The following is a 27,623-nucleotide window of genomic DNA, read 5'->3' as shown; positions in this document are numbered from 1 at the left end:
GAGAAAGAGAGAGAAGAAGGAGAACGAGACAGAGAGAGAAGGGGAGAAAGAGAGAGAGATGGGGAGGATGAGACAGAGAGAGAAGAAGGGGTGAATGAGAGAGAGAGATGGGGAGATCTAGAGAGAGAGAGAAGGATAGAGAGAGAGAAGGGTTGAACAAGAGAGAGAAGGGGAGATCGAGAGAGAAGGGGTGAAGGAGAGAGAGAAGAAGGAGAGATCAAGAGAGAGAGAGAAGGGGTGAACGAGAGAGAGAAGGGGAGATCGAGAGAGAGAGAGAGAGAGAGAAGAAAGGGAGAAAAAGAGAGAAGGGGAGAAAGGGAAAAGAGAGAAGAGGAGAAAGAGAAAGAGAGAGAAGGGAAGAGAGAGAAGAAGGGGTGAACAAGTGACAGAAGGGGAGATCGAGAGAGAGAGAGAAGGGGAGAAAGAGAAAGAGAGAAGGGGAGAGAGAGAAGGGGTGATCGAGAGAGAGAAGAGCAGAAAGATAAAGAGAGAAGGAGAGAGAGAAGAAGGGGTGAACAAGAGAGAGAAGGGGAGAAAGATAAAGAGAGAAGAAGGGGAGAGAGAGGAGGGGTGAACAAGAGAGAGAAGGGAAGAAAGATAAAGGGGGAAGAAGGGGTGAACAAGAGAAAGGAGAGAAAGGAAGAGAAGGGTTGAACAAGGGAGAGAAGGGGAGAGAGGGAAAGAGAGAAGACGGCAGAGAGAGAAAGAGAGAAGACAGGGAGAGAGAGAGACAGAGAAGGAACAAGACGATTAAACAAGGGAAAATACCCTTCTTTGTTTGATAATTGATCAGGGCCAACGATTCCTTGGGAATTAAAAAGTCATGAGGAGCCAGTGAACTTGCGCCCAGTCATCTTTTCAGACTCATACAGAATGTGATTGATGAGCCCTCTAGCAGCACTGCAAAAGGCAAAGCAGAAACCCCACAATTATTATACGCATTACACAGAGAAATTATGTAGATTAATTATATGAAGTTTCATCATTTGTTCATGAATTATCCAATAATAAGCTATTTCAGGAGGAAATAATGCATTCTCCCTATTTCTTCTTGTATCCATCTATTCTTCCAGACGAATAGACTGTCTTGATAATAAAAAATCTAGATTTTTACTGAAAACATTGATTCTTGTATTTTATGAGGTGTATATTTGAAAGATGAAGAATAATAAGAAAGAGGGAGAAAGAGAAGGGGAATAGTACTCGTCTTTGAGCTTTTGGATCTTATCGGGGTCGGTCTCATCCTTATGCTTCTTGAACTGCTGCCTAACCATGCTGACAATTAGCTCTGTGTTGTGTTGCTGCAGAGAAAATAAGCTGAGTTAAGTCATTTTTATTGACTTCAGCAAATTATGAGATACTTCAAAAACAAACAATCTTTTGTGTGTGAGAGAGAGAGTTGATGAATAGAATTATTATGTACTATTAGACTTCCATTCTACCATTGACTTGGAGAAGAAAAAGAAATATAGTAAAGTAAAATGGAAGTTTAAAGATATCCTCCAAGGGAGTATATCAGATATTACGCTCATTATCACTCATTCGAGAAGAAATTCCAGAGTTCCAAGATTATTTGCTGAATATTTGGGAGAAAATATGGGAGTAGAAACGGGCATGATACAACTGCTCAGAGAGCATTTTTTTTAAAAAATAAATGACCAAAAGAGTGAACGCAGAATGATATAAATTATAATCACAGTCCTTATTAATATCTCCCTATTTTTCAATGAAACATCGTAGATAAACAGAAGATAAATTCATCGGACCATTCTATTAACATTCCCGCCTTATAAATCAGATTAATAACACAACTCGTTTTCTCTCATCCCTACCAGGCAATCTGAAAACAACTCGGATCATCAGTCGACCCCATCTCATCTAAAGCAAATAATGTGTTGACAAAAAATCGATTGGCAAGAAAAAAAGAGATGGCAATTCTTCTGCACTTAATCTATTTATTTTTAAAAAAAGACGAAAAAAAAGCAAGAGCATTATCGAGCAAAGAGATTACACGGTATAGGGTAAACATGATATTGCTGCTCAGGGCCAAGTGAAAGAGTAAACGTGATATTGCTGCAAGTTTAACCCCTATTTTTTTATGCAAGATCATTGATGAATAAAAGAAATTTTACTTCGTCTATTCTCTCAACATCTCCCGATAACAAATCAGATATTTAAATTCCTTATTTTCTCATCCCTGCCTGGCCTCTAAAAAGAACTAAGTTCATCAGTCGACCCTCATCTTTTACTTCATAATTTGGGTTTACACGCAAATTATCACGTCTACACGCGATCAATTTCACATGCATTTTTTCAGCTAACAATCTGTCGACAAAAAAAACGGTTCGCAAGGAAAAAGAGAAGTTAATTCGTCTGAACCCAACAGATTCTTTTCTTGTAAAAACGAAAAAAACAATGGCAAGAGAAGGTTCGAGCAAGTAGATTACGCGGTGGCCGATGAAGCGCGCTCTTCTCAGGCATTCACGGTACAGCTGATAAAATAAAGAACGAAAAGTTAGGCATTCAAACCCAAGAATAAAACAAATTAAAAATTAAGGAAAAAAAAAACACGAAACCAGATCGCAATCTACGAGAAGCGAGTAAAGAAGCAACCCTCAGAACATTGTTGGCCAGCTCCGGCGGCAGGGCGGTCTGAATCGATGGCATTTCTTCTTCCCAACTACGACGAACTCGATCGCTGAGAGAGAGTGAGAGAGCAAAGAGACTTATAGTGAGATATATTTATAGAAAGGTATATAGAAAGAGAATGAGAGCGACATTAGAAAGAGATAGAAAATACAGAGAGAGAGAGAGAGGGGCAGAGAGATACATAAATAGAAAGAGATAAAATATAAAAAGAGAGGGGGGTAGAGAGATACATAAATAGAAAGAGATAAAATATAAAAAGAGAGGGGGTTAGAGAGATACATAAATAGAAAGAGATATGAAGAGAGAGGGATACAGAGATATATAAATAGAAAGAGATAAAAGATAAAGAGAGAGAGGGGCAGAGAGATATATAAATAGAAAGAGATAAAAGATAAAGAGAGAGAGAGGGACAGAGAGATACATAAAGAGAAAGAAATAAAAGATAAAGAGAGAGAGGGATACAGAGATATATAAATCGAAAGAGATAAAAGATAAAGAGAGAGAGGGGCAGGGAGATATATAAATCGAAAGAGATAAAAGATAAAGAGAGAGAGGGACAGAGAGATACATAAATAGAAATAGATAAAAGATAAAGAGAGAGAGGGATATAGAGATATATAAATAGAAAGAGATAAAAGATAAAGAGAGAGAGGGGCAGAGAGATATATAAATAGAAAGAGATAAAAGATAAAGAGAGAGAGGGGCAGGGAGATATATAAATAGAAAGAGATAAAAGATAAAGAGAGAGAGAGAGGGACAGAGAGATACATAAATAGAAAGAGATATAAGATAAAGAGAGAGAGGGATACAGAGATATATAAATAGAAAGAGATAAAAGATAAAGAGAGAGAGAGAGGGATAGAGAGATACATAAATAGAAAGAGATAAAAGATAAAGACAGAGAGAGAGGGGGGTGCAGAAATAAATAAATAGACAGAGATAAAAGCTAAAGAGAAAGAGAGGTAGACAGAGATATATAGTGATGTAATACGACGACGGCCGGGATCGATCGGCTCGTATTACGTCACAGGAAAAAAAGACGATGAGTGGTTTCGTAGTTAAATGAATGAATATGGAGTTGAGAGAGTTCCCGTTAAATGAGCAATATTCGGACAACACGGACCTGGATGGAAGTCGATACCAATCACTAAACGAGATATTGATCCGGATTAAACTCCCAATGACCCGTTGGATCAACTAAGATGTCTAAGGAGCGAGGGGCGTTTGACGGCCCGAAGATGTTCGACGCCTAAGGATCAACGGTTAATCTTCAACCACAAAGAAGAAACCTATCTCTCGACGATGGTGGCTATCCTATAATGATTATCGGAATAAAGCAGGACAGAGGAAGAGATAGCGAAAGACGGCACTGGAGACAGGTAATAATACTGGAAGTAATGGAGGGGAGACAGAGAGGTACCTGATTTGACGATAGTCCACGGCGTGGGAAGCAGCGTAGTTGACCGGTGGACGAAGGTGAGTCGACAGCTGGATCACGGCGAACGACGGGGGTGGCGGCGGATTGTGCGAGACCTCCGAGTGGAAGGTTTCTTGAAAATAACCACCCAAGAAGGCTGTGATAGAGGGGCGTTTCTTGCTCTTCTTGGAGGGCTCTTGGAGAGTGCTGGACAAATCTTGGATGGATCTTGGTGGAGGGTGATGGCAGCGGCGGACGATGGCGGTGGCGGGGACGATAGCCTCCAAGAAGGGGTTTCTTGAAAACAACCACCCAAGAAGACTGTGATAGAGGGGCGTTTCTTGATCTTCTTTGAGGGATCTTGGAGAGTTCTGGGCGAATCTTGGCTGGATCTTGGTGGAGGGCGATGGCGGCAGCGGACGATGACAACGGCGGGGACGGTAGCCTCCAAGAAGAGGTTTTTTGAAAATAACCACCCAAGAAGACTGTGATAGAGGGGCGTTTCTTGATCTTCTTGGAGGGATCTTGGAGAGTTCTGGGCGAATCTTGGCTGGATCTTGGTGGAGGGCGATGGCGGCGGCGGACGACGGTGGCGGTGGAGACGATAGCCTCCAAGAAGAGGTTTCTTGGACGTTTCTTGGGGCCTAACAACCCAAGATTCCCAAGGAGAGGGCGTTCTTGGTCTGCAGAGGGGTGGTTCTTGGAGGCGGTTGGTGGAATCTTGGGGAGGAACGACGGCGACGCGTACCCGGGGTGATCTCGATGGTGACGGTTGACGACGCTTCTCCCTTGATGACGCTTTCTTGAATCCTTGAGACCCTTCGGAGTGATCTCGACGGAGGGCTTCTTGGCTTCAAGAAAAGAACGGCTTCTTGAATCTTTAAGCAACCCGAAGTGATCTCGACGGGTCGTTGAAACACGACGCCACGGAGTGATCTCGTCGCAACGACGCGGGCTCTAACCACAGAGTAATCTCGACGTGGGCGAGGCTAGCCAACCCTCTCTACACGCTAACTACGATATGGTGGAGACAAGAGTTGGAAACTTTCTTCAACAAATGACTCAAACCTTCACTTGGGCATGCTATCCCCTTATATAATGAGGACAGGTGCCAAGTGAGAACGTGGGGGAGGACGAACCGTCGCGAGACGTGGTTCGGCCTCTCCTTACAATTGAAAATAAAATGAAAATAAAGAAACAGGACAAGGACAAGGCCCAACACCGGCCCAGTTCATGAAATCCAAGAACGAAAAAGACAAAACAAACAAATAAAAGGGAAGATAAGATGCTTTACGCGGAGTACTTAAACTCCCAGTCGCGAGCATCGGTGTGAGCAGCTCGTCGTGGTTGGAGACGTCCGGGCTTGGTGTCCGCTGGATGGTCCTCCATCATATAGAAAGCGAATGAGAGAGACATTAGAAGGAGATAAAAGATAAAGAGAGAGGGGGGTAGAGAGAGATATAAAAAGAAAGCGAATGAGAGAGACATTAGAAGGAGATAAAAGATAAAGAGAGAGGGGGGTAGAGAGAGATATAAAAAGAAAGCGAATGAGAGAGACATTAGAAAAAGATAAAAGACAAAGAGAGTGAGAGAGAGGGGTAGAGAGAGATAGAGAGAGAGAGAGAGAAATTGTGAGAGAGAGAGATGCTATGAAGCTGTAATTATATGACTAAGATAGGGCAGCACCATCTGTCACATCTCTGGTGATTTTTCAAAACTTAGTCTTCATCATCATCATTGCCGACAAGGGGTCAATGCCATTGATGTTGACGTGGCTGTTGATTATTTAAACAAAATTTAACACAAATACCATTGATGGCGACTGTCAGTTTGGGTTAATTTCAAATGATGATCAGTCAATGTTTGTCATCCTTAATTAGTTGATATAATCACTATTGATATATTGATTTCGATTGACAAGGATGACACTATGGTTGACGTGTACCAAACCCTACAGTAAGGAATTTTATTGGGCAATTTCCAGATGAACCCTAGAAGATGAAAACAGAAGGTAAAGGAATTTGAACATAAGTTGGTTAGCATTTTATCCATTTTCATATTTGAAAGTTTCCCCAGTCATAGATGACGGGTATTGTTTATTTTAAGTATATTGTATAGTTTCTGCGATTGATTTTATTATTTGTTACCAAAATGCCTTGAAAAAATGAAAAAAAATGTTGGAAGTTGATAACATCAAATTAGGCCATTAAAAATATGTGTTATAATCCTTTTTACCACATATTTTTAAATTTTCTCTTGCATTATTCACAATTCACGGATAAAATGAATTTTTTATGATTAATTTTCCTGAGATCTATTTATATATTTTTATTTATTTTTTGTAATAACCCCACTTCATTCCTCAAAGTCAGGTGGATTTCTCATGTCTTCTTGGGGTTTCATTTGAAATACAGGACTTACGTAAATAAATGGTGATTTTGGGATGCAAGTAGGAGGAAAGGAAAAACCCAAGCCCTCTCATAGATAATAAGAAGATGACCAATACACACGAAGCCACTCTTGAAGACCATTCCAACTCATTCAAGAATTGGGTTAACTAAATGCAATAGTTATGGAACTACCTGTAATTTGAATTTGAAAGGTCTATTTTCTGATATGGGAAGGAGGGAATGTGGATCCATTATGAAAATCAAGTAATTTTAGCCCTCCGACCCTTGTTATTGAATCTAATGGCTGGGAGAGTTAGGGACTTCTATTTAAAATCTTCTTCCCTATCTTTTTACCTCACCTTAATTTCTGCTTCCAACTTATTGCTGGAGGCCTCGTGCATCAGATTTACTTGATCAACTATTTCTCTCCAAGATTTTGGGAGAGACAGATCAAGTGTGATCAAGATCCTTTGAGAAAAGCATCATTAAGATCTTTTTAGATGTCAAGATTTCCTTATCATCAAAAGACACTTAGTTATTTTCTCCGCACTACCTGTTGCTGCCCAATTCTGCCTCCGATGGCATGCATTGCTTGAAAAAATTCAATGTTGACCAGTGCAGCCACCCACAGATTTCTCTGTGGGAGGGAGACCAGAGCTTTTAGTTTTAAAATATATATACTTCTTACTCTAATAAATCCCCAAAATTATTAAAAATCATAAAAATTTATTAAAGCATATTAAAAACAAAATATATTCCTTTAAAATATTTTTGACTTATTTTCCTTTATTTAATGAATTTTACTTCTAGAAAATAGTGAAAATCCAGAAGAAAAAAATTCATCTCTAACAATATTCTAAAATATATTTTATTGTTGCATAAATGAGAGTCTTAAAATAACTTATTTCAACCCCAATTCTGTTTTATCATAAGTCGTGAGTTGGACATAACATCAAGGTATCCAAAAGTATATCACTTTTATAATCAAGACATCAAGAAAAATAAGATATGATTTATTTCAAGCATAAAAAAACACTTCTGAGATAGGCCTCATACGTAGAGAATCTAAAAAAAATTATATTAGAAATCTAGAGTTACCCATTATATCAAGATACATAGAAATAGAGCACTTTTGTTGTATGTGTCTCTTGAAACAAGACATTTGATTTACCTAAAAGTATAACGAAACTATTGTGACTTTTATTCCTTGTCAGAAAAATTCCCAGAGAACATGTAGTCTGGTTTGAACATCTAGAATGCTTGAGACATGACATGGATATTTTCAAGTATACACAAAAATCCTTAAGTGAATGATAATCGTATCAAGATATGTAGAATAAACAAATGTGATCTAATCTGAAACATACCAAAATAAATGTTCAGTTTTATTGTAGTTTTCATCTGAATACATTTTGATACAATAATTTTTTTCAAAATAAATGTTTAGTTTTATTGTAGTTTTCATCTGAATACATTTTGATACAATAACTTTTTTTTAAAAAATTCAATCAGCCACTATAGGCTAATTCTGGTTGATACATATAGAATGTTTGGGATTTTTTCTTGGATATTTTTAAATACACGCCAGAGTCCTATAGTATATAGCTCTTTAACGAATATTTAAAGATATCCTTCTTTAAATAATGCAATTGGAGTTGAACAGAGAAAGAGAAAAAGGGTACAAAAATATTGGTTTGGGCTTCTTGATTTTTATCCCCTGAAGGATGTTAGGAAAAATAGGGATAAATTATCATATTTTAACTTAAAATTTTCTTTCCTTTTGTTTTGAACTTAAGTCCATTTTTTTATTCCAAAGTACTCTCCAAGGTATAACCTGAAAATTTGACAGTTATGACTACTTGGATCGCCAACAAAATTGTAGCATGAATCAACCTGGTCAACCATTTGGTGTAATGTCATTCAAAGAATTAATTGAATCGCTTTTGTCCAATGTTTCTCCGAATAATCACAAAATCATATTATCTAATGGTCGATACTTTTTCCATGGTTAGTATCCTCACATTGATCATGAGATCAACTGTGTTCATCAGACGAACAAGTGTGGGCACTGAAATTCCATATGAATTTAGAATAATGTTTATAATGACCATCATAAGCAAATCTCATTTTATTCACTCATTATTGAACATACCCTTGTAATTATAAATATCACATGTGTATTATAATGAATATGAGACATATAATAAAATGAATGAGAGACATGTATTATGATTGGCTTGTTGGTCACTTATTAATAAAAATGACTATGTGTGACAGGATATCGATAGAGAGGACACTGATGAAATTATTGATGGAGAACCATTGAGAATCTCCTATTCAAGCCCGCCATCAACCACGACGTGATGCCCGTGCGACGCGAAGAACCCCACTTTCAAGTACACGGCTTGACGATTGAACAAGTCAATTATGCAGTTTATTTTACGCATTTCTTTGTGTATAGACTTTTAAAGGGGCCACCTGTTTAGGACTTGGTTTATCTATGATGTCATTGTTTTACTTGGCCCATTAAGGGAAGGTCTCTTACTTAGACCATTCTGCTAATGACCCATTAAGGCATCTACCAATATATATAAAGGGGGGTATGCCTTAATATAGGGCAGATTGTCATTTGGAAAAGTCAAATTCAAGTTATTGTGTTTTCCCCTTTTGTTATATTTTCTGTTACTTCTTCTAGTGGGTGGGTCCCATCTCAGATCTGCCGGAGGTAGGGAACGGCACGTCCGAGACGTGATGCCCAGACGTGACGGGACGGATGAGGATGCGTGACGAACGGTGACGTGATGAAATGTTCATCACCTCACTGTCTCGTCATGCATCCCAGGATTTTGAAAAATTCTGTCACATACTCGTCACGCGTCCCTTCTTCCTTGTTCCGTCACGTCACTGTCACCGTGACGCCGTCACCATCACCGGTGGCAGAAATTATAATATTTATTTATACTATGTTAATAAACATAGTCAAAGCATAATATTATTTATTTTACTATGTTATTATTTATAATTTTTATTTTGCTATGTTAATCCGTCACGGTCGTCATCCGTGACGGACCTGTCATCACGTCACGCGTCCGGGGTATCCCGTCACCATCATGTCATCGTCACGTACAGCCCGTCACGCCCCATGCATTCCGTCACCCTCTCGTCATCTGTCACGTGTCCATCACATTGACGTGTGATGTGGTAGATGACGTTTGCCAAACCCTAGCCAGAGGAGACGGTTACCGGCTCGATGTCTGTCTTCATCGAAACTGATTAGCACCGATCGTGTATCAAATTTCAACGCTCAACCTGCCTTTACCACCGTGATCCTTCCCAATCTTGAAAGGGCCATGATTTTCTTTCAACCTCCATCCCGAGTACTGGCTGAGATTCACGACAGGAATCTCTATCCCAAGTATTGAATCACTCTCGACAAGAAATAGTTGTGGCCGTCCTCATCTTTGTGAAATCTGGGAGTGCCTATTTTGTGAAGGATGCTTTATAAAAAATTACGGCAGAGAAGTCTGACGATCGCCATCCCTGCCCTTGTGATACCACTCATCGATGGAGATTTCTGAACTGTTGTCACCTTACTTGTCTTCTTCCTACTTATACGCACACCCTAAAGAGTCTTATCATCGATTAACATTTTCATAGTTGAGAGTACGATTATTTTCTTTCTTGGATGTCGGCTTAGACTTGTTAACGACGACAGTTGTGGACACATTCTAACAGTGATTGCCTCCCCATCTTTGTCGGTGTTCAAATTGATTTATCGGATCATTGGGAGCCTGTCCCGACCCTAGGCTTCTCGTATCACACCTGTCTTTTGATCTATTCGGTAACAATTTAATACTTTTTGTTATTTTAAATATTGCATTAATCATTTACTGCATTACATTCGTCTATTTAATGTGATGTAATTTAAATTCAACGACACCGTGGCGTGTGTTGCATCAATTATACATGACATTCAAGATAATTACACATTCTACATATCGTTGAGCATTCATTAACACAAAAATATTCATGATTATGCATATGTGATGCATATAATGAGGTACAAGGACATAGGACATGCAAAATGATATGTGAACTATAATGGCATTACTTATCTTTAAACATGTATCACTAACACTCATAGGATTTTTTAGGACATCAAAATATCTCGGTAGAAGAGTAATGTTTTCTCTTGAAAACATGATGATGGTTGATGATTTAACCATTAGTGTGGAGATCCTATAGAAAAATAGTGGGATCATCACCTTTGATATTAGGGTGCTCTTTAGAGAGAGACTTTAATAAATTGATATTATGAATGCCTAGATAGTTTATACCAAACTGTATACCAGGTTGATTCATGTCACAATTGTGTAAGTGTACTTTAGATCTGAAATATCAAAGGTTCCTTTGAATGGAAGATTTTGTTTTGAATATCACCTGAAAGTCCCTAGTCATGGGTTCTAAATTATATTCTCTCTTATGAAAAAAAATCCAAGAAGGTGATCATGCGGTCAAGATGGGATCATCTGCCCTCGATTGAAGGAGGACACAAATAAAGGAATAAGATGCACTAAAGTCCTTGGACAAGGTAATGAAATATTGGAGAGGAGTTTTTCGATTATTTCCAACTGTACTATTTTGGAAAAAGTGGCAGAGAAAAATCTACGAAAGAGGTTTGAATTGGTGTTTTGAAAACATTGCCTCTTATCTTTTTCTAAGTTCAATTTTGTAATCATGGATCAACACTTGGTACTCTTATCACTTATAGAAAAAATGTATTCTGATTCGAGAACAAACCTACTTGATTCCATAATTCAGACAAAAAGATTCTCTCAGACCACAGACAATCCTTATCCATAAAAATGAAACATCATCTACATTACATATTTCTAATCTGTAATCACTGGAATCTCATCTCATAACACCATCTGAGGATCTTTAGAATAGAGGCATCCTTAGATCTTCATTTTAGTTTTATCTACGTGCACCTTTAACCTCTCATTTCTTCCACATGATGTTATCCTGTCTCTAAAGATCTTACACCTCCAAACTTTGTCCTTGACTCCATAGTTCTTCAACATGAAATGTTAGTACTGTAGTTCCTTCCTACAACCATCCTAGATTAATCTGATGATTTTTCGAAATATTTCTTTCCAAATATGGTATCTCAAATCAAGTAAAAGTACTGAGTCGATAATGTAGATAAAATTGTAGCACAATATTTTGAGTTCAAAGATGATTAAACCTACATAGAAACACTTAAGTTTACTACTGTAAAAGATTTCAGAGAGATTGAATTTCACTATTGTTTAAAGCTTTAGAAAGTTATTCAATTTCTGAAGCTTCATAAAGCTTCAGAAATGTCACTGATGTATATTCGCTTCAGAAAGTTGTGATTCAACTTATTAAAGCTTAAGTATATATGAAAAATTGCATCTGGTAATGTGGTGATTTTTTAGAGAGATAAATTAAAGAGTCTCAACAATAGAAAATTTGAAAGAAATTTTAAATCCATAACTGAAGTGAGTTGCAGCGATATCTCAGATTTAAGATTAGTATTGCAGAAAGTTTTGAGAGAGAGGTGTTCAATATATTAAAGATGATGATCTTTTAAAATTTGTATCAGGTATTTTAGAAAATTACACAATGAGAAATTTGATGTTATCTAAAGTGAAAAAAGCTAGATAGATTCAATGTACTCTACTCTAGGAAACTCCAGACCGAGAGAGAAAGATAAGTAATGTTTTCTACCGTCAAAATTTTATTATTGTAGGAAATTGAAGAAGTTTTAGAGAAATGTTTCCTTTTCAAAACAGTTGTTGTAAAGAAATGCAAAGATATGAACTCCTTAAGATTGAGAAATGACTAACATCTATCAAGAATGTCAGTATATAGTTTAATACAAACTCTGAATTATGGAGTGAAAATGGTCAATGAATATCCACAAACATTCCAAACAAAAAGATAAGACTTACAATCTCTCTGGTATTACATAAAATAAAATTTCAGGGAATATATCAGGATCAACCAATGATGGACGAATCTTTCAAACCGATTTCAGAACTTGAACATGACTTTGGAGAAAGCACACATCAGATATTCACATTAAGTAAAAATAATATTGAATCACCAATAAGTTAAAATTTTGTAGCTTCCAAAGAGATCTTGGTCATTCAAAAATAATGCTAAGCGATCATATTGATTGTTCAGGAATGATGCCAGAAAAAATCAGCAGAGAGAAAATGATATTTAGAAATATTTCCAGAGGGACCAGCAGAGAATTCATGAACATTTTCACTATTTCTTGGAGACCAGCTGAAGATTCACAAGAATTTAACGCAAATCAGCCAGACGTACTGAAAATTTTCAAACCCATAGGTGGGATGTACAAAATAAGTTCAGACCAATAAGCAGGACGTTCAGAATAATTTCATAAAGATGTTGGTCATACAAAAACAAATATCAAAGAGAGAGATTGTGGTTTCAAGAGTAGCCGAAGGCGAGATCATTCTTTCAAGAATAGATGATATAGAGAGAGAGAGAGAGAGCTAAGTCGTTCAGAAAAATACAGAGAGAGAGCGAGAGATATTTCAGAGGGAATAGCTAAGAAATCTAGATTGTGAAAGAGAGAAAATAATACCAGGCAAGGAGATCATATATTGGATCAAGGAAGAGTATGATCGTGAAATAGAACAAACTACCCAATTGCCGAAGGGATCAACCACAAAGGCAAATATCATATCTTTTAGAAAATAACCAGAATCGTAGCAGAATACCAAAATTTTATTTTATTTGTTATTATTGTTCTTATACTTATATATTATTTAGAATTAAGTGATAATACATATTGGAATATTCATCTTAAAAAATAAAATTTTGTCACTTCGTAAATTACCATATGAATTATAAATTTAAACAGTTTATCAACCCTAAAAATGCTTGTAATTACCTCTCTCAAATATATCATATTCTTCATGCTGCCTTATCAACTTTTTCTGAAAAATCAACTTAGAGACCTTCCTCGTTATTTAAAAATATAATAATACATGCATTGGAACTACTCAAAATAATGCACATCATCAACCAAATAATATCATCAAAAAGGCAAAAAATAACTTTATAGACACACTAAACGCTGAGATTATTGATTCAAATTTAATAGTTCTCCATGTTCTAAGTCATCCTTGGAGTACCAAGTGGATGAGTAATTATAGCTACATTATAATTGATGGTAGAAAGGTTTCATGTGAGAGCTGATAAACCCCTTATACCTTCTACAACACATGGCGTAGCTTGACACCCCACATGTCGACGACTCGACGTATCAGTTCAGTTAGATCAATCAAAGATTATGTAATCTATAGGATGGATATATTTATTTAATTAGTTAAGCCAAAAAATAGTTATTGTACTTATGGAATATTTAACTAGACTGACAAAGATCAGACAAAAGGTTTGCACACTTAAGAATATTGGATGTTTAGAGGATCCAATTTAAGTTTATGAGGGTTTTATTAAAAATTACCATTGTTCTAAATAGGAGGCTGACCAGAATAAATATTCCTATGCCAGCATTTCGTTGGGATCTCCTCCTCCCTCTCTCTTTTGGGTGTCCTCTCTTCCTAGTGTGACTAGAATGGAGGAACTATCATCCTAAAGTAACGGTGTCACTTATCAAGAAGAAGATGGGGATGTTTGATGTGTCAAGGACCATATGGATATATCTAGAGGTCAAAAACTTGTGTGGGTCATGACTACTCATTCAAGGAACCAAAATGATATCAGATTCAATTCCACACAAGGTGAATCAATCATAATTTCAGCTTGTTTTAAGTCCCACTACAACTCTAATTTGATTTGCATTACAGAAATCATGTTTGATCATCAATCATTACCACAAGACCCAACTGATATGAGAAGCGTTTTACATGTGACAAGCATTTTTTGTAGTAGGAATTCATGTAAAATATATGTGCTCTTCTTGTCATGTACACTTCGATTTATAATAAGAAAATTATATCCCAGCATATTATAAATAAAATTATTGTGAAATAATTTGAAATAAAATATGTGTAACGTATCAGTAATTATTTATCATGACTTCATCCACAATATATATGAAATTTTGATAATTTAACTTTTTAAATAAAACTGTGTGATTCGCATGCTCCATGTGCAACCTAGATATTTCACCTATCAAGGTAGACCTAACAAACCAGGTGAGACAAGATGTTTACAAACAGCTTAATAAATTCTTCTGTTTTCCTACTATATTTGATCTGTCTGTATTTTTATGGCCTTGAGAAATCTTTTATATATGTCATCTTCATGCATATATCAGGAAATGAATTATTCACCTAAAATTCACTCATATTCCGAATAAGTTTGATTCCAGTGTGCCAAGTATTCGCCTAAAAAATAAGAATATGTTTCAAAGTAGTCTTTTCCAGAATACTATGTGTATGTTATCTTTTAGTCATGATTTTATCTCTCAACTATAACATTTTTCTCATATTACCATGTGTAAATCCAGTTCAGACACAACTATATTTTTCATGGTGGAAATTGAGCCAATTCCAAGTGTCATTCTTTTGTAGAGCTTACATCTCACTATTCATGACTTGGTTCTACTATTTAAAACAATGAATTCAGAAAATGTTTTTATTAATGATAAATATATTATGATTAATACATTTTATTATATTTTTGGCCATTTATGCTCCGCAATTATCAGACATTGTGAGCAAAGGTCCTAATACCCATACACACCTTGAGTTGCCAACTGATAATCTCAAATTTAAGGCATTTATTTCATCGTTGGTTATTGAGATTATTAAATAAAAATATATTTAATCGTAATTAGGAATATACAGCTAGTGATGAGTACAGATCGTCTCCATGGGCAACAATGATTAAGGAATTAATTTTTATTATAGTTATAGAATATGTGAGCTAGTGATATCAAATAAAGGGATGTAATAGTTATACGTTAACTTAAATTAGTAAAGAAAATAGTAAGCGGACATAGAATTGTGCGAAGCAACATGGAGGTAAGATAGAGAACATGAAGGACATGATGGTGATCGAGTGCTTGAATGATGATATGGTCGAGAAAAGACATGGGGGTATAAGGAAGTGAAAGGACAAGGATAAACCATAATTAAGCTAACTATGATGTCGGGAAAAGAAACAACGTAACGCAAATAGGCTTACCTTAGATCATTACATTCTGCCAGGATCACGATGATTTGCGAGTGTCGGTAAGCTCTCCCCTCTTCTCCAATGCTTCTCCCCACACACCATGGACACTAAGAGCACACTTGATGGATCTCAAAACCCATTATCTTTCAATCAGCCCACATAAGTAGGAAGCAGGTTCAAGATGAATTTCACAGTGATCAGGCCTCTATTTATAGATCAGAGGGTATGGATGGAAAGAGGAGGGGGGGAATAATGCTAAAATTTTCAGCTCAATCAAAGTTGTAGATCATCAGATATCGACGTTTGAAGTTGGATCAATCGTAGCCCTTATTTTTCTCTCTCCTCATCATCCTCTCTAATGCTTCCTCTTTTTTTTGTTTTTGGTTGAACTGTCAAGTCGTTCAAATTCCGTGCCACTTCATGTGCTGCACTCATGTTCTTCGGAGTCGCCACGTGTACGTGTAGGAAGAAAAAGACAAAAGAGAATCATACCATTTATTTAAATATCTCTCTTATTATTCTCGCAGCTGACGTGGCATTGCATCAGTGGAAGCGACAATCCAATAAAAACCCCACACGTCTACGCCACGTGTGCACGTGGCGCCATGCTGTTGTGCCACGTCGAATGATGGCCTAAAGTGATTTCAAAGAAAGAGAGAGAATAAAAGTGTTTTTTGTCTTTTTCCTTCCGCGGCCTACGCACACATTTATTGAAAAAAAGACCTTTTTAAAAAAATTTCCACGTCATTCCTTCGTTAGAAAATTCAAAAAAAGTACCATTAGTCATAAATGCAATCATGGCTTTGTTAATCACGATGCATGATTGCTCAACTAATGATTGGCTGGTGTCAATCATTAACTAAGTTAATGATTGGTCATGGCCCATCATCAGCGCTAACTGTGATTCATCGCCATTTGATGAATCGAATGGCAACACATGGCGGCGCAAAATAAAAGGGCTAGAAAATTATATGAAAAACCATATCTTTCCAGATTTAATGTCAAAAATTTCATAAAAATTATATTATAGCTCAAAAAATTATATTCTTTAAGAATATATTGTTAGAAAATCCCCAAAAATGCATAAAAATCAGAATATCATTCAATAGTTATAATCATTTTAAGCTTGATAACAAGAAAATATAAATGTATTTATGCAAATAAACATGTACATATGTTCATATTAAACTACAAAAAATGTATGTTATCATCAACCAATTTATGATCATGAATAGATGAACCTGGTCTACTCTCAATTTCACATAAATACATACATGTTTGTATGACACTTCCTATGAATTACTTGGATGTTATGCATTATCCTTCGTAGGTTTTACTGAATGATTTCATAAAATTTGATATTAGATATAACATGATGTACACTTTTATATAGGTATGTGTTTCTATGGTATTACAACCAAAATATGGAGTAAAAAATGGCATCATCTTTCTATTAAAACTTATTTACTTCTAATTAACCATGTAACATTGTGTTAATATTAACTAAAATACAAATATTCATAAAGAGAAGACTCCGTTGCAGAAGAATGATGGAATTCTAACCTTTTTTAAAAGAAAAAATGCATCAAAATATATATGATCATATTTTCTTAGTTTAAGGTTGTACAAAAGCACATAGATCACACAAAAAAATCATTGGGGATTTGTATCAGTATTCAACTTCACTTTCAATATTCAAAGTTGTTTTTGTATCTTGCAGACCTGGTAAGTATATTATTTTATGAGAAAAGGATGAGCAATTTTTATCATTCAAAATCTCAACACCCAAAAAACACTTTGGAAAACTTGAGTGAAATAATTCAAACCCATTCTTCTCCCAATAAGTCTATTTTTCTCTACATGATACCGTTATGCTGGATATTCTTATTAGATGGTGGTTCAACATCCTTCTGGGTGGTGTATTATCAGAATTCTATTGTTTATGAATTTAAAATATTAAATCAATGGATAATGGTACCAAGTTATGTGTTAATCATAGAGTCCATACTTGTATTTTAATATGTGGAACTTTAATTTTTATCCATTGAGGCAAATAAAAACAAAAAATTTAAATCACAAAATTTTGCCATCACTCAAATTTTTGTCATCTTAGATCTAATTTTATTGCATTATTGTTCATATTACCCACGTATAATTATACATGAATTAATAATTTGGCAGCAGAAATTTCCACAGAACATCAATGTACCATTTTAAATAGATTAAATGGTCATATCATTTAACATTACAAAATAAATATTTGTCTATGGCTAAAATCAGAAGCTTTACGATTATTGAATTGACAATGTGTCACTGGAAAGATATATAGAGAGAGCCTAATTTTCAAAATTTTAAAATACGTAAATATATTATACAAAAAAATTTAATATTATTGTGTTCCTTTCATAAAAAATAAACATTTTTTTGACATTAAAGTGGAGCATGGATCTATCACTTATGTAACCAAGCCTCACTCTGAGGTGTCCACCATTGTCCTAAAATGTATACTGCGTTATCACACAAAAAATCTATTGACAGTACATACAACATTTTCCTACATGTTTTAAACAAAATTATGTGAACTATTTCAGTTTATAAAAAAATAAATTCTTGGATCCGTATGATTTGTTGAATTAAAATTATCTATATAGGATTTTTATGTTGTAAAAAAGAACTTTCATTCATAAATAGTTTATTCTTACCTTAGCAAGAAAGAGGTATTTGTCTAATAATACATATGAGCCTCCATCTTTCTTTAAAGAGACTTGAAAATTATAGGCCATACAATGTTCCTTAATTTTACCCTTGGTCCTTAATTCTAGTAAATCTTTAGGAATGATGGATTGACGCTCAAGCTATCTCCCAGCATGTCAAATCGTCTTTTATCCTCCACGAGAAAATTAATGGCTTCATCAAGATCTGGCATGCTCCATTTTAAGAATTTGGCTAGGGAGGCTTTCATTCTCCACATTCCCTTAATAAATAGAACATTTTTTCAACCAATATTTATATTCCATAATTCAGCGTGGTGATGATTGGTAGGTCATGATATAACCATATATTAACATGAGAAATCCATAATCAATTCACTTCCCTAATAAGACTTGCCAGCCTTTGTTCTCCTATCATTATTTCATTCTGATAAAAGCAAGGATTGGTGCTGCATATTCTCATAAACTATGCACAATTCTATATTATAAGTTTCTGATACCACTGTATCAAGTATTCTATTTTGTATGTTTCTTATTCCTGTATTTTGTCATTTGCATCAGATAATAAGATGTGAAAAGGTGATCCACTTATCCTCTTCCGATAAGGGTTAGTTCTATGGATTTCTTCATCATCCTATTTGTGCCATTTAAATTTATTTTTTTAAGAATTACAACACCATGTCAACTATTATGACTCTATCCCAGACTGTCATATCAGTTTTTGTATTTATGGAAAATTTGTATTCAATTGAATATACTTTCTTCGTGTGGGGTCCACCTGTGATTCAGGCTTCTAGATACTTATCGTACTCAATCTAGGTCTGATGGCATATTAATTGAGAATTCCTCCACAAATCCCAGTATTGCTCCCTTTATCAATGGGACCTTGGCCACAAAAGGGACTCATCCAAACTAAAAACTTGGTATAATAAACTAAATGATGTCCCATGAATTGACTAACTTAAGGGTATCATACTGAGCAAAGAATGGGAAAAATAAAATTGTTGTGTATGGCCGCAATAATCTACCCATAAAACTATATAGGTATGGCAATGGAATTGAATACCTCACCCATGACACTGAAAATATGGCACTTATAATATTCTAACTACCAACTGGCTAATATGTATTTATAATGAAAGCTTTAGAAGTGAAATTTGAGTAATTTGGGTTGATTTTTTTGCTTTATTCTTCTTTGGTTAAAAATCCAAATCAAAGGAGGTCCATAGCCAAAGGCAAATATATCAGAGCCAGAGTTATTTTAGAATGTAACAGTTGTGGCAGAAATGAAAATGGTGTCACTAAGGAAGTCCCAGGTGTTTCTAGATATTGTTACAAGCATACAATTCATGTGGAAGTACAGATATTGTCAAGTCTTTCCACTCAAGTAACAAACATGAAGACATTAATAAAATATTATAGCATAGTGAATTTAGTTGAAAACATATACATCTCATAAACCAAGTTTATATATGATATTTTCTACTACTTATTTTACACTCATTAGTTAACTTTCCATCAAACCAGCTCTATGAGGGCATTTAGGTACTATGTGGGCAATGATGAAACCTCAAGAATAGGTAGCATTGGAAAGTATGATTATTTAGGTAGGTTTTTAAAGCTAATTTTTCTGAGTTATCATTATGGGACATTTTTTTATTAGGTTTTTCAATCATGGGACAGTGTTAGCTCTCATATTTAGATGAGAATGATACCGTTGGAAATTATTTTCAGGAACATACTAAAAAAGGAGTAAATATCATTGATGCATGTTTTCCATCTTCTAGGTAGAACATGATGAGGTGAAAAATGAAAGAATCTCAAATTATATGTTTACATGTGAGCATGCACATGTACATCACATGTAAACACTCTTCCCTTTAACTCATTCATTTATTGAAACTATTCTAAATTAAAAGAGAGTATGGTACACAAGCTAGGGTTTGAAATCCAACAAGATGATGACCAATCGCAATTGTAATTCACCATCATCCTGACATCATCACATCACCACCTCGTCATAGTCTCATCATCACCCCCCCCTCATGTTATCATCCATCACACACCAGAAATGGATGATGATGACAATGACAAACTCATCATCGTCTGCCAATTCTAACTAAATGTATTTCAAAGTCTTCAAGTAATTCAAAAAATTTCATCGTATTCTACTGATCATGGATTATACTGCAGTCAATCTTCAACTAGACATTAACTTTTTTATTGATCTATGAAAGAACTTCTCTGTATTTATCCATGAGCATATGTCTAAGACCTATGAACAAACCTATACGTGCATGAATAATGGAGAGTGCAACATAATAAAATTGTATAGGTTTTATCTATGTCATCATGGATGGCAAGTCAACTCAGAGATACAGTATCTCTACATAATGTTACACTTAAAATTGAAGAGTCGAATGTCCCCTACCAAAACACGACGCAAGAGAGAGAGATAAGAGCTACAAGTGGCGTAGAAGAAGCACATATCTTCTACACACTCACAGAGCAAGAGAGAGAGATACATAGATATATAGTCAAGATAGATAAGAGGTACAAGTATAGGGGAAGATTCGAATTCCCCGACGAACCCCCATATCAAGAGATATGGATGGGTAGTGAGAGAGATAAGACAGGAGAGATAGATAGATCGAAAAAAGAAGCCTAGCATACATAGCATCAAAATAAAAAAAGGGGAGAAAGGGTACTCACAGGCCGAGGAAAGCGCACTGCTTCCGGGCATGCTCCGGGATCAGCTTCAACAGCGTCTCGGCAGGCACCCCTTTAAGCTCTGTTCATCGAATTCAGATCGAAGATCAAATAAAATTATAAAATTATATTTAATTTACGAGAGAATTAAAATAAATGTATGTTTCTCACCTTGGGGTTTGAAGTTGAAGAGCGGGGGTAAGAATCTGGCGTTCGGTAGACGCGTGTTGGCGTCCCTCAGCTCGTCGAAGAATGGATGAACTAATGCTTCCAACTGGTGCCCAACAGATTGGTATGAGAGAGAAAGATCGATATAGAGATGAGTGAGAAAGATAGAGAGGACTTACGGCGGTGCACCGGAGATTTGGCGAGTATTGCAGGAGACGAGAGACGAGGTCGACGGCCTCAGGAGGGATGCGCTTTGGGAAGATCTGGGAACCATGGATTTGATAGTGATCAGTAGACAGGAGAGAGGACAGAAATGAGAGAGAGGGCAAGTGGAGTGAGATTAGAGAATAGAGAAACAAGGGAAGAGAGAGAGAGGAGAGATAACACAATAAGTACTACTGGAGACAGAGCGAGGTAATATGAAATGATAATGCAACGTAAATTAGCGTTATAAAATGCAAAGTAAGAAAGATAATCTCTAGATGTTTATATCAACCAAGAGAGAAGGATAGATTGGTATGGATGGATACACAAAGAGAGAGAATATCGCTCTAGAGTTGGTGCCCTGGATGAGGTTTGATCTGAGAAAACTAGCACAGTGGAGTGAGAGAAGATAACATAAAAGAAAGAGAGAGAGATATGAGGAGAGATGACAGAGAAAATATAATGAATGGATCGGATGAAGAGAGGAAGGTAAGAAAACGAGAGCAATACGATAGAAAAATATATGGATGATTGAGGGATGATTATATCAACTGAGATGGAGAAATGGATATGGATAGATATAGAGAGAGAGAGGTATGGATAGAAACAGAGAGAGAGAGAGAGATGTGTATGGATAGATGCAGAGAGAGATAGGTATGAGTAGAAACAGGGAGAGAGATGTGTATGGATAGATACAGAGAGAGAGATGTGTATGGATAGATACACAGAGAGAGACAGAGAGATGTGTATGGATAGATACACAGAGAGAGACAGAGAGATGTGTATGGATAGATACAGAGAGAGAGATGTGTATGGATAGATAGAGAGAGAGAGATGTTATCGCAGACCTTGTGCCATGGATGAGCTTTGATCTGAGGAAACTTGTACTCAGTATAATTAGGATTCATGCATTTGATCTCTTCTCTGGTGGGTGTGCCCAAAACCTTTTCAAACGCAAAAGAACAAAATATTACAAATAACTCGCTTATTACCATACTAAATCATTTCATTACCTTGATGATTTCTACAAGTTGGTCCACGGCACTCTCCCCAGGGAACAGAGGCTGCCCCAAAAACAAACCAATCAAATAAACATTTTAAAACAGAATGATCTAAGTTCTGTCAAATATATTTCTAGATTTCTCCACCTGGCCAAGCAATAGTTCTGCAAGGACGCATCCTGCAGACCAAACATCGATGGCTGTGGTGTACTCAGTGGCACCAAAGATGAGCTCTGGAGCTCTGTAATATCTGGAACAGATGTAGGAAATGTTGGGCTCTCCCTTCACCTATTCCACAAAAAAATTATTAGTAGATTGCTCCATGTAGGAGATGGCTGACAACGAGAATTCATCGTCATTATCATTATCCATTTTCTATTTGGGATGATGACGAGGCGATTACAGGACCATGACGAATTCGTCATCATAGAATTAGGAAGAAGGACGATGATGAAGAAAAGTCATCATTGACATCGCCACAGGACGAGCCGAACTATACTATCCATGAGTTGACAACTAAAGACAGTCATAATCACCATACCAGAACTTTGGCGCTGCCGAAATCGCAGAGCTTGAGCTGGTGGGTGTGGGGATTGACCTGTCCAGTGGTGAAGAGAAAGAAACAAATGATAACTCATCCAAAGTATCAATAGAAACGATGGCTTTGAGATGAGGAATAGAGGGGAAAGTAACCAGGAGATTCTGAGGCTTGATGTCCCGGTGGCATACGCCGATACTCCCATGAATATAGGCCAGCGCTCGACAGATCTACGAAGAACATTTGAATCTTAGTATAAGATATAAGCATAAATGATTTGGATAGACTGGAGCGGAGATCAACTTACTTGGTAAGTGTAGAGCTTAACATATATCATGGGCATTCTTTGGCTGTTTTTGTTGTAGTGTTTTATCACTCGGTGGACTGTCTCGGGGACGTATTCGAGCACGAGGTTGAGGAACAGTTCATCTTTTTCTGTTGTTGAGAAGAAGCAATGCTTCAGTGCTACCACATTCGGGTGGTCAAGAAGGCGCATGGTCTGCAGCTCCCTGTTTTTGTATCTCTTGTCCTGGAGAACCTTCTTTATCGCGAATGTCTCGCCTGTCTCCAGGCACTTGGCCTTAAATCAAAGCACATAATGGCTTATCATCATCATGATCACCATCATCATTATATTTCTTTTAAGAAAAAAAAGAAGAATCATCATCATTCTTCCTAAGAAGAACAAGCGCATCATAATCTCCAACATGATCATATGATGTATCATTTCAACGCTCGCACTTGGCCATAAAACAAAGAACACGAAGATTTATTAGCATCATCATCATCTTGTTTTTACAAACAAGAGCATCATGGTCTTCACCATGATCGTGTTATGTATCATTTCAATGTTGTCACTTTGCCTTAAATCAAGGAGCATACAAACTAATCAACACCATCATCATCATCATTCTTCCTAACAGGAGCAAGAACATCATGATCTCTAACACGAACATATAATGTACCATTTCAATGTTTACCCAGGCAATTGGCCTCAAATCAAAGAACATAAAGACTTAGTGCCATCATCACCATTCTTTTTACAAGAACACGAACATCAGATTACCAGCAACATCAACTTAATTACCACCATGATCAAATGATGTACCATTTCAAGATCTTCAGCAAACTAACCTGGAAAACAACTCCAAATGATCCATGGCCAACAGCACGCTCTGCCATATAGCTGATAGTCTAAAACAAAGCAAACATCTGCGGTTTAGGGGCAAAACACGAAGACCTGAACTTGACATAGGGATATCAGTGCATAGATTAACCATACCTGCTTAGGTTGACCACTGCGACCGCCAATAGTTGTTACGATGATATGACCTTTTTCTGTGCCATTCCCATCAACAAAGGCTGTTTCCATTTCCTACAAGCAAAATGTTTCATCTTTTAAGTCAACATAAAGAGACAGCTGTCAACTAGAATCGTTGATTTTTTTAATTAAACTAGAATCGTTGATGATGGCAACTTTGGCCCAGTTGACGTCAATATTGCGCAACCACATTGACCACATCATCAAAAAATTGTCAACCAGCCATCAGAGTCCAGTATCAACCCTAGGAGAGATATGTGGAGAACAGAGACAGACCTGTGCCCCTCTATCATCTCTGATCTTCATGTCATTCATTTCTTCTGGCAACTTATCCACAGACGCACTGCTGCCATCCATATTTTTTAGGGCTGAAGCAGGCAATACACTGACTGACGTCATATCCTTCTCCCTGAATTGTAAAGCACGAAAATCCCTGCCTCAGATCCACCCGCTTCCACAATCTCTAACACCGAATCATTGCCTGATGACAAAAGCATAAAAACATTTTTTTAAGATATTCCAAAAAGTTGGTTAGAAACCAAGGTAAAAACACTTTCTAGAATGTACTAGAATTTTCTTTCTAGACTAGCAGAAAAGCCTAGCAAAAGCAGCAAAAATTCCTAAACTGAGGAAAATGTTCTCCGATTAGAAAATTTCAACGCAAATCAGAGCTCAGATCGAGAGGGGACACATGATAAAAATGTAGAAAAAGATAAATAAAAAAGGAAATCGCAAAAAAATCAGAAATGGCGTGAACCACCACGATAAATTATATGCATAACTTATTAAGTCCGACTACTATTCCTTAGTCAGGTAATAGTGCAGACGACTTGGAATGTGGTAGGCTTTTATCAGCCTAGGTTAGCAGAAAAGCTTTGAAAAAACAATTGAAACTCCTCAGATAAGCTAAATTTTCGGATTTGGAACTATGAATGCACCATCTGAGCTCAGGTTCAGAGAGCGCACGAATTAAAAATGCAAAGAAAAAGGATAAAGCTGAAAAAAAAAATTAGAGAAACTAATATGAGACACCGCCGGGGTAAATGATAAAAGAAAAATATAAAGACCCATTATCACCCGAATAAGGGAGCGCGAGAGAGAAATTATACACTCAAATACCCACAAGATTAATTCCCAAAAAGGAATTCATTTTTTTACTTAGGGGGATAGGAAAAACAGCAACGAGTAGAACTTGAGTGAAACGGATCTCCTCTAATTTTTCACAGCCCACTTTCTCAAATTTGGAAAGGAATAAAAAATAATATCGGAGAACATGCTGCTACACTTGAAGAAAACTTTTTAGAGCTAATTCGTAGAGTTGACACCTCGATTTTTGCTACTCCAAGAAAACTAAACTTTGAGAAGATCAAGTCATTAAACAACTTCGCTCCAGGATGGAGCCCACCAGAAAGATGAAAAAAAACAGATAGCATCTCCCAGAATTGACACATCAATTTTTGCTACTCCAACTACAACTACACCTCAAATCATTAAACTGTCAGCAACAGAGCCCTGTCGTAATTGTCATCATCATTGGCTTTCTTGTTTCTGTTTCTTTTCTTGTATTTCCTTTCCGTATTTCGTTTCTGTATTTCTTTTATTTCAGTTTATATAAACCGCCCATTTATCCTAGGCCCACTATGTAACACCATAAAACTATTGGGGCCGGTTGTTAGTTATCGATTGAGCCTCTTAGCACCAGACTATAGTAAAGGAGACTGCCCCCAAGACTTGACGAGGAAGAGCAGGAAGAACTCGTAACATGAACAACTTCCCTTCAGAGAGCATAGGGTCCAGTCCACCAGAAAGGTGAAAATAATAAAGATAAGATCTATCAGTATTGAAAACTCAATTTTTGCTACTCCAAGTACAACTCAACTTTGAGAAGATCAAGTCGTCAAACAATTTCTCTTCAGTCTGTTGGATCAAAACCATCAGAAAAAATGAAAAAATGCAGATAACATCTCTGAGTATTGACACCTCATTTTTGCTACTCCAACCCCCAACTAAAACTTTGAGAAGATCAACTCTTTTAACAATTTCCCTTCAGTGTGGTGGATTAAAACCAACAGAAGGATGGAAAATGCAGATTGCGTCTCTCAGTATTGACACCTCATTTTTCTTGCTCCAACCACAACTCAACTATGGCAAGATCAACTCATTAAACAATTTCCTTTCACACTGTAGCGGATCAAGCCCACCAGAAAGATAAAAAATAAAGAGATTAACAAACAACCACGACCACAAAATCGAAAAAATAAAGAAATAAATGCTCTGCCATGACTTTTCTTAAGCAGAGAGGGAATACCAAGCAGAAGCGGGGCGAAACATACCCAATAATCCAATTTTCAGCATGACTTGGAAAAAAAAACAAGAAAAAACATAAAAAAACACAAGCGATCAACAACATACGATATCAGAAATCGCTTCAAACCACAGATCCTGCAAATCCGTGCAGAAAAAACAATCACAAGCGAACAATAAGCAGCAAAAACAAAAACAAATTCCCCAAATCCACATAATCTTACTCTACGAACCGACGAATCGACCTAACAACAAGATCAGCTCCACCGCGCAGCCGTATACATCAATCGAACCAGCTCGTTGCCCCGCCGCCGCTCTTCTACCAGTACGCCTTCTCACCTCTCTCTCTCTCTCTCTAATCTCTCTCCTCTCTCTCTCTATCTCTTCTGTTCTTCATTTTATAGGCTTGCGGTCTTGGAGAGAGAAAGCACGGACGACAGTCAAAGGCGAGCCTCCCAACTCTGAACTTCTGTTTTTAACCCTTTCTTTTTTCAATAATTTATTTCCTTACCCCCAAAGATTCTTTTTGTTTTTATACGCAGATCGAGAAAATATATAAAATTTAAAAGATATTTAAAATACAAAGAAAGAACCTATCATTTGGTGTCCGGTATGAAAATAATTGGAAAATTTTAATTAAGGGGATTATTACTATAGAAAGAAACTATCATAATTCATTTAAAATTTTAATCATTAAAATATTTTTTTACTTGGATAGGAGAAGCCCCTCAAATTGGAATTGAGATTGAGTGTATGCAGATAACTAATAGAGTGATTTATTAATCTAGTGACGTAGAAGGAAACCATCACGGTTCAACACGAAAATAAAATATTGAATTAAAAAAAATTTATTGGGTGGGAGAAACCAGTTTTCATTGATAAAGGTTGAGAAAACCCCAAGGAATTAATAAAGTGATTCCTTGATAAATAAATCAGTCATTAAATTTCATCAGAAAAGAGCCATCAAACTAAATAAATCTTTTAGATAGAGAAGGCAAAGACATTAG

At 36.4% G+C, this 27,623-nt stretch overlaps 2 protein-coding genes across 2 annotated transcripts; both read right to left on the bottom strand.

The window, feature by feature from the left end:
* Window positions 1-733: 733 nt before the first annotated feature.
* On the bottom strand, window positions 734-2,766 carry EMB2786 (COMPLEX 1 LYR-like protein). The gene is made up of 4 exons (XM_078590873.1): window positions 2,614-2,766; window positions 2,448-2,492; window positions 1,204-1,301; window positions 734-900 (listed from the first exon to the last, which is right to left on the bottom strand). Exons 1-4 carry the CDS (start codon window positions 2,665-2,667, stop codon window positions 822-824), a joined length of 276 nt encoding a protein of 91 aa, XP_078446999.1. The 5' UTR covers window positions 2,668-2,766; the 3' UTR covers window positions 734-821.
* A 17,990-nt stretch (window positions 2,767-20,756) lies between these two features.
* LOC144715494 (glycogen synthase kinase-3 homolog MsK-3-like) lies at window positions 20,757-27,000 on the bottom strand. The gene is made up of 13 exons (XM_078590424.1): window positions 26,841-27,000; window positions 24,589-24,793; window positions 24,274-24,366; window positions 24,126-24,185; window positions 23,299-23,571; window positions 23,147-23,221; window positions 22,995-23,051; window positions 22,601-22,741; window positions 22,466-22,516; window positions 22,301-22,396; window positions 21,428-21,511; window positions 21,252-21,354; window positions 20,757-21,162 (listed from the first exon to the last, which is right to left on the bottom strand). Exons 2-13 carry the CDS (start codon window positions 24,709-24,711, stop codon window positions 21,080-21,082), a joined length of 1,239 nt encoding a protein of 412 aa, XP_078446550.1. The 5' UTR covers window positions 24,712-24,793; window positions 26,841-27,000; the 3' UTR covers window positions 20,757-21,079.
* Between the last annotated feature and the right edge of the window lie 623 nt (window positions 27,001-27,623).

Source organism: Wolffia australiana, chromosome 19 (genome assembly GCF_029677425.1).
Source record: "Wolffia australiana isolate 7733 chromosome 19, ASM2967742v1".
Lineage (NCBI taxonomy): Eukaryota > Viridiplantae > Streptophyta > Magnoliopsida > Alismatales > Araceae > Wolffia > Wolffia australiana.
This window is presented reverse-complemented; position numbering and strand designations above follow the sequence as displayed.